This window comes from Zea mays, chromosome 3 (genome assembly GCF_902167145.1).
Source record: "Zea mays cultivar B73 chromosome 3, Zm-B73-REFERENCE-NAM-5.0, whole genome shotgun sequence".
NCBI lineage: Eukaryota > Viridiplantae > Streptophyta > Magnoliopsida > Poales > Poaceae > Zea > Zea mays.
In genome coordinates, this window is record NC_050098.1 from 182,304,436 (window position 1) to 182,312,411 (window position 7,976).

Genomic DNA, 7,976 nt, shown 5'->3' on the forward strand with positions numbered 1-7,976 from the left:
TCTATATGGGTATGAGGCTTCTGTCTTCAATGTTCCTATTTTATAAGGGAATGAGGATACGACTGCAGTCAATTTGGTGCAGCAGAGAGAAGCTTACAATCAAATGTTAAAGGAGAAGTTGACTTAGGCTCAACACAGGTTCAAGCATTATGCTGACTTGAAGAGAAGTCCAAGAGAATTTCTAGTGGGAGAACAAGTCTGACTTAAGTTGCAACCATATGCTCAGAAGTCAGTGGTGAATCGAGCTTGCCCTAAGCTTGCATTTAAATATTTTGGGCCTTATACTATTTTGGAGAAGGTGGGAGCGATGGCTTACAAACTGGAATTACCAGCTGATGCACAGGTGCATCCAGTCTTCCATGTGTCTCAGATTAAACCTTTTGTGCCTAGTAATGTTCTAGTGTTCCACAAGCTGCCAAAGATGCTGGATTTGGGCCAAGGTGATTTGGAACCAGTTGAGATTCTGGATAGGAGGCTGGTGAAGAAGGGCAATGCAGCTGTGACACAGATTCTATTGAGGTGGTCGGGTATGTCACCAGATTGTGCTACCTGGGAGGATTACCATGTGCTTAGAACTAGATTTCCGACTGCATCTGCTTGGGGACCAGCATAATCTTGAGGAGAGAGGGGAGATTGTCATGACGTAGGGTATGACAAGTGACTAGAATCTTGTTGTTTGTCTGAAGATGGATAAATGGGCTATATTATGACATGTAATAGTTGTGGCCTTGTGCCATTAGTGATTAAGTCAGTTGTTAGGTCGGTTAATCCCAAGGGAGTAAAATAACTGGTCATACTGGCTATATAAGGCCTAGTTTAGAAACCTCAATTTTCTAAGGGATTTCTATTTTCCCATGTAAAAATAAACTAATTTTCCTTGGGAAAATAGAAATCCCTTAGAAAATTGGGGTTCCCATACTAGCTCTAAGCATGTAGTATGTGGAAGGGAAAAACAGAAAACAAACTAGAAACACCACCACCACCACATACCTGAGTTCCTGTGAAGTTTATCTGAGTTACCTGACGAATTAGGGTCCTCTTCCCCAGATCTGGTGGGGAAGAACCCTACCTCACGTCCCGGATCCCATCCGGCGGCCAAGGTGAGTTACACGCTAGCCGGCGGTCGGCCAGCCGCCGCCAACCGCCTCAGCCCCAACAGTCGCACCGCCGCCGCCGAGGCAAACTCGAAGCCACCCCCGCCGCCGCAGCCACAGCCGCGCCGAGCTTGAGCCGTCGTTGCTCCGCTGAATCGCCCCCATCGTCTCTCCTGAAGAGAGAGGTTTGCTTCTCGTGCGCCGCTCTGTTTTAAATTCGATCCGGTTCGTTTTGCTCATCGGTTGCGATTCGCCTCGTTTTGATTACGTTGTTGCTTCGATCCGCCGTTGTGGTTGTGGAGTCATGGAACCACGACGCCAGGCTTGGCGATCGTAATGGTAGCCTAGTGTAGTCGCTCAAGCCTTGGTGTAGTTCAGGAGCAACTGCTGCTCTTTATTGTTGCCGTTCCACCTGGGATCGTGTTGGGGTCGATCACAAGTCGAACAATTATCGACAGTCTGTGCTTGTTTACCTCCAATTCTAATTTCACGGACCTTACATTTACTCATAGCTTCATTCTATGCCAAGACCTCCAGGATGGACTGGACCGCTAGCTTCAGTCTAAACAAATCAGTTAGGGATCTGAAATGGTTAGGCATAGTGACATGATTGAGTTTGATGCACAAGGTTGAGTGTTAATAAATTTGTTCTCAGGACTGGTGCGCTGGTTGGGTAGTGCATCATTTATCTTCACCCCAGGAAGTTTCTCTATTGGAACTTTAGCACATTGTTGAGTGTTAATAAACTCGTTCCCTTTTGCTCTTGCTACCTACATCCATGGCCTAGTTTCGTATTGACACTGTAGAAGAGATTAAGAGAGGACTACCCTGGGCTGCTGCTCGCCACCGAGACGCCCGCCCGGCCATGTACGGCCATGCCTAGCCGGCAGCCGGCCAGCGGCTCGCGCTCGGTGAGTGTCCAGGCTTTGATTTCAGTTAGTCTCCACCACTGATTCTGGTGTTGCTTATCCAGAATCAGTATGTTCCTGTGCTTCGCTATGAACCTAGCTTTGTATTCGATCGTGTTTCACGCATTGAACACAACGGCTAAAACATCCGATGCCCCAGAGAGCAGGTACCTCCGCTCTCTCAAATCAACCTGACCATATGGTCAGATCATAAACACCAGCGAACACAACTCTCACATTGCATAACAAGGACCCGTGATTCAATGCTAAATTGGTGTGCTTCTCGATAAGATTAGCAGACAAACCAATTGATTTGAGGCAGTGGTTACTGTGGTTAAAAACCTAATAGCGGCAAGGGGATAGGAGAAAGAAGCGGGACCTGGAGCGAGTTGATAGCATCGTGTTGGGGGGTGGTCAACTCCTTGCGGTTGGAGAGTGCGAGTGAGGCCACACAGCGTGCTCAGGCGTTGATCTCGAATGGCCGGACATGAAGCTCCCCGTGCTCCCTCTACCTCACCTATTGCAGCCACATCCAGCCTTCTGCAACTGTGGTGCACCCTGCGCTCCAAGGGTGCCTTCTACCTCTGCGACTCCGAACCCAGTGGCACACTTGTGGCGATTGTATGCGCATTGAGATGTTTGGTTACTGCGTTGATCAGTGTGAAAGGGACCAATTGTTATGGTAGGAAGTTTTTATTGCATTCGACAGTATTCTGATGGATTTATTTGGCAAGTCGTGCAAGAGGAAGATCTCATAAGGACTAGAGGAGTCAAGTAGAAGCCTAGGAAATGTGCGCTTGCCAAAAGCGAATTTAAAAATCTACGCTAAGGAACTCTAATGGCGACATGGCGTGTTGGAAGCATTCCTATAGCGTCCTTTATATCCATCCTGTATATCCATCCTTTAAAGTCTTTTCTAAAAGATTCTCTCTATATCTCGTTCATCTCCAACAACATCCTCAATATCTCGTCCTCTATACGTAAATACATATATTGAAGATATATTTTACTTTACTTTTTTGTGCATGCGTATTTGTCATGCCCTCAAATGTTGTGTATATTTTAGTTTTTTGTTAAATCTACTTTTTAAAATATTAAAGGATGGAGGAGAGGAGAGAAAATCTCTATATATAGAGGACGCTGTCGGAGGAAATATCCCCTTATATTTAGAGGTCAAGACTATAGCATATAGCGCGAGAAAGATCCAGTATCAGAGTCGGTTTCTTGATACTGGAGGCCGTTACAGGCACCCTTTCTCTTTACTCTTGCCTGACGACCGCCTTCTTCCGATTCTGTTCCGCAAAACCTAAAGCTCGAAGTCCCTTCTCGTCGTTGTCCACATCCTCACATATTGTTTCTCAGTGCGGATTGGAGATCTATCTAGATTTGGACCGACTTCTACTTTTGTTGGTAAGGAAACCCTAGCCCGCTTCGATGCATGCCTCTAAGACTGCTATCTTTCATTTGCTGGGATGGATGTCTCTAAGATTGCTATCTTTCATTGGCTGGAATGGATGCATCAAATTGACCATTGCATTTGTACATCCTTCCACTTTGTTGACAATTTGTTTAGTTTCTATTCCATGAATTTGCGGGGTCCTGCTGAACGTGAGTGACTTTTACGGTTTGGAGCCTCGACCTTTAGGTTGTGACGGTTGTTTGTGAATTAGGGTTGAGCATGAGTAGTTGACATTACACCATGGCGATGCATTGACCCCTACTCCCAGTGGCGGAGCCAGGAGAAATTTGAACCCTGGGCACTGCCGGTGGGAGGGAAGGGGCAGTGGCGCGGCACCTAGGGTTTCGTTGGCTTTAGGTACCGACTTGTCGCGTGCCACAGTCCTGTCAACGTCGATGCAGTGGAGGATTGCATAGAACGATTTAGAGGAGACTCTAGAGTGGATCCATAGCGGGTTGAGCAGCGAGATCTCGCGCGTGATGAAGACACGCTCTAGGAGTACCGCGGACAAGGGGGAGAAGAGGAGGCATGTGTCGGCAGCTAGGGAAACGGGCAACAACGACGTAGAGTCGAGCGAGGGAATGAAGTGGTGCGGCGACAAGTCGGTGGCATTCTCGGAGAAAGTGAGGAGGCGGAAGGAGTCATTGGCGACGTCGAGCTTGCAGTTGAAGGGTTGGATGTGGCCTTTGCTGCTCGGAGGACGGCGTGGGCGGCGTGCGCAGCAACTGGGAGTAGTCGAAGCTGCGGGCCGACACACCAGATTTCTCGAACATCACGTGGAGCCGCACGTCTAGGGTGTACTGGGCCACGACCTTGGAGATCGACTTCGTGGCCAGCCACGACCCCCTCCTCTGCCAGCGCGGGATGTGCTTTCGCCCGATGACTACGAGTGGTGGTGGTGCGTGTGACGTGGCAACTCAGGCCGCGCAGAGGCGAGATAGCGTGTGGGTGCGACGCGGCTTCCCGACGCCATGGATGGGGTAAGACCTCGATATCTCTGGATCACCGGCAGCGCCAAGCCCAGGCACGTGGGCAGGCCGGGCCCTGGCTCCGCCGGTGCCTACTCCCTAATGCGGTGGATGTTTCTTTGTCTTATTAGCATTCAATATTGTTTCCTTATGTAAATCAGAGGTAGTCCCTCTGTCTCTTTTTATTTGTCATTGGCCCGGAGAACACTAATGTACGCATAGATAAAATTTCTGTTCTGTTGGATTCAAGATTAGAACCTGATTAGTCAACTAAACCAAGCACTAGGTGTTGTGAGATTGATCGTTTTCTTTTCTCGTCTCGTAGATAGCAGTACTAGAGGTTGTTTTGTACATGGTTTACGTGGTGGTCAAACTTTCTAAAGTTTGAATATATTGTAGAAAATATTAGCAACATTTGTATCTTCAAATAAATTTATCTTGAAAATAGATTTTATGATTTATCTGAGATTGATAATGAGATTGATCGTTTTCTTTTCAAATAAATTATGTAACCTTGGAATGACCTAAAAAATTTAAGTTATTAAATTTGTCTACAACTATTGAGACAAATGTTGCTAATATTTTCTACATGTAAACCATGATTAAATTCAACACATGACAAAGGCCAGATCGCTCATTACCTTCAAGTCATTTAAGTTATTCGTGATCTTTGCAAGTCGTTCCTTAAGTCATTATGGTCAAAGTCGAGTATGTTTGACTTCTTGAAGAGTGAGAGCAACCCTTAAAAGGGACATATGGTGTATTGGGTAGCATACTGTCATCAGTGCAATGGTGTATTGAATTTAATCAGCACATGAACTTCTATGCTCCATTCATAATGTGAATCCTTTTGCAATCACATTAGATCTAATGATTTATTGAAGATTATGTTTACATAAGCATTATGTTGGCCCTTTTGCTTACTCCATTTGCATGATGCCAGGACATTTATTGAGACAGCATGCCTAAGATAAAGACAAGTCGTGTCAAGTATCCTGAAGGATGGGAGCTTATTGAACCAACCATCCGTGAGTTGGATGCCAAAATGAGAGAAGGTATGCACAGATGGTTATTGAGACACTCACTACTGATGTCAGTTGTTTCCTGGCACAGGATTGTACTAACGTTATGCCCTCATGCAGCTGAAAATGATCCACATGATGGAAAGAGAAAGTGTGAAGCGCTCTGGCCTATTTTCCGTATTTCTCATCAAAGGAGCCGCTACATATATGATCTTTACTACAGAAGGAAGGAGATATCACGGGAGCTTTATGAGTTCTGCCTGGACCAGAGCTATGCAGACCGTAACCTGATCGCAAAGTGGAAAAAGGTAATTATCCTTGGTTCCAGATTTGTTGTGCATGGTCTACATCTCAGTTGATTTGATTTTTCTCTCTCCACAACATCCTGTCTTATTGGGGGGAGGGTGGGTGGGAGGAGGCATGTTAATCTTCATTATGTTCTGCTATATTTGTTTATTGGAAATGTTGTATAGGTGTAGACATTGTATGCGCAAAATGTATCTTACTAATTACTATTACACATTGTTTATAGTTTTGTGAGATTTATATAGCTTACATGATAGATTGCAGTAGATACTGATGCATGTTATGGCTTTTCTGTGTACTAGAATGAGCAACTAACTGAAACCTGGAACCATTATTGCCACTTCATTGATTTTTGTTAGAGTTTGGAAAATAGAGATTATGACTGATACTGTCATGCATGCTGCAGTGCAATCCAGTCTTTTTTTTGGTATGTTCCAAATGGGAGATTTGTAACGTTATCAGTAACTGGATCTGGTCAATTTAGTTGACTGAAAATGAATTTATCAGGCATCCAGTATGTTTTTTATTCCCCTTAGGGCTAGTATAGCAACCTCATTTTTCTAAGGGAAATTAGTTCATTTTGATTCTCTTGGGAAAATAGAGTTCCCAAACTAGCCCTTAATTTCGATAGTGTGTCTGGAAATGTTCAACTGTAATCTCTCTGGTCCCAAATACTTTTGTTTTGACTAAAACCTGTAAAACTTTTGAAACACCAGAAGCTTTCAAAAACTAGTTGGGCACATCAAAATCATTTATAAATTTGTATGAAGAAGCACCTGCATTATCTCATAAATTTGTTAGATATTGTAGATACCCATAGAATAATATTGGTCAATTGAAGACCATAAAAAGTCACCTCAAAATTTGTAGATTGCATCGCCTGGTGCATGTGCATCTCTACGTTGTTAATGAGCGATCTGGCCTTGCCTTTGTCATGTGTTCGAGATGAATTTATATGTAAAGTGCGTTTGCAGCGAGTTATGTGATTTGAGGCAAATATTGTAACTGTTAACTTGGGAAACTAGAAGAAATTACAACGGATCCATTCTGTGAAAAAAAAATGGTGGGGATAGTCCCTTGATGCTTCTTTGTTCTGTTTCAATGTTTTGCTTTGTTTCCTCTATATAGGTTATGGTCCTCAAGTTTGTGGTTGTGCAGTGCCAGATCTAGCATCCTCATTTCTTACTGCTACATTTTGTCCTCTTGCAGCCAGGATACGAGCGCCTTTGCTGCCTTCGGTGCATACAGACACGTGACCACAACTTTGCAACGACTTGTGTCTGCCGAGTCCCCAAGCATCTGAGGGAGGAGCAAGTGATAGAATGTGTCCATTGCGGCTGCAGGGGTTGTGCCAGCGGTGACTAATCTTGTCATCATGTTGTTGGGCTCACGACTCATCATCACCATCCTAACCACATTAGATGTCTCGTGAGCATGGATCGGCTATGGTGATTAGCATGAATGTGTTGTGGTAACTAGTTGGAAGACTAAATTTCCTGACGTTTGGATGTTTGCAACTGCTATGTACTATAAAGACTCCTCGTGCCACAAATGTTTTTGTTAAATTAGTAGCGCTTTTGCATCTTGTATGATTCTGTAAATTGTCTTTTATCACCAATTGCTCAGGAGCCAAGCTAGTACATTGCTCGAATCCTTATTGAGCCCCAGCCCCGGTTCTATTTTAGACGAGCTGACTTTGACTTGAATAACCCTATCGAAGTTTTTTGGAAGCCCGCGATGTTTACCGCAATACTGACGCGGTAATCTCCGGAGTTGGATGGCCATGTCCCGTCCGACTCGCAGGTCATTCCCCATGTCACTGTCGTGCCATCTCATTGGCGACCTGGTTCTCGATAGTTATTTACTCTATATAGGTTAAATATTCTACTTATGAATCTTTTATTGGATAAAACCTGGTTACCATCTCATTCGCGACCTGGTTCTCGATAGTTATTTACTCTATATAGGTTAAATATTTTACCTATGAATCTTTTATTGGATAAAACCTTCACCTAATGGTTAACGAATATTAGAACATTCCGTCTTCACCCATATTCGTTAACCCATGAGTTTAAAATACTCAGTATAAAAGCGTGAACTTGGGCTTCGATTATCCATCTATTTTGACTATTTAACAAACTTTTTGGTGATAATGTCATAAAAGGCTTAACATTTATTTGATGACCATATAAATTAACATGTAATGTGTTATGTGTTAC

At 44.1% G+C, this 7,976-nt stretch overlaps 1 protein-coding gene across 1 annotated transcript; it reads left to right on the plus strand.

Annotated features, from left to right (window-relative positions):
* The first annotated feature begins 989 nt into the window (after window positions 1-989).
* On the plus strand, window positions 990-7,406 carry LOC100191203 (uncharacterized). The gene is made up of 4 exons (NM_001136638.1): window positions 990-1,279; window positions 5,373-5,484; window positions 5,572-5,759; window positions 6,967-7,406. The coding sequence occupies exons 2-4, from the start codon at window positions 5,391-5,393 to the stop codon at window positions 7,120-7,122; spliced, it is 438 nt and encodes a 145-aa protein (NP_001130110.1). The 5' UTR covers window positions 990-1,279; window positions 5,373-5,390; the 3' UTR covers window positions 7,123-7,406.
* Window positions 7,407-7,976: the final 570 nt, after the last annotated feature.

Excerpts from the sequence above, each read along its gene's own strand:
- LOC100191203 (NM_001136638.1), top strand. The coding sequence starts at position 5,391 with ATGCCTAAGATAAAGACAAGTCGTGTCAAGTATCCTGAAGGATGGGAG. Across the intron at positions 5,485-5,571 it reads GGATGCCAAAATGAGAGAAG|CTGAAAATGATCCACATGAT; the intron begins GTATGCACAGAT and ends GCCCTCATGCAG. Across the intron at positions 5,760-6,966 it reads TGATCGCAAAGTGGAAAAAG|CCAGGATACGAGCGCCTTTG; the intron begins GTAATTATCCTT and ends GTCCTCTTGCAG.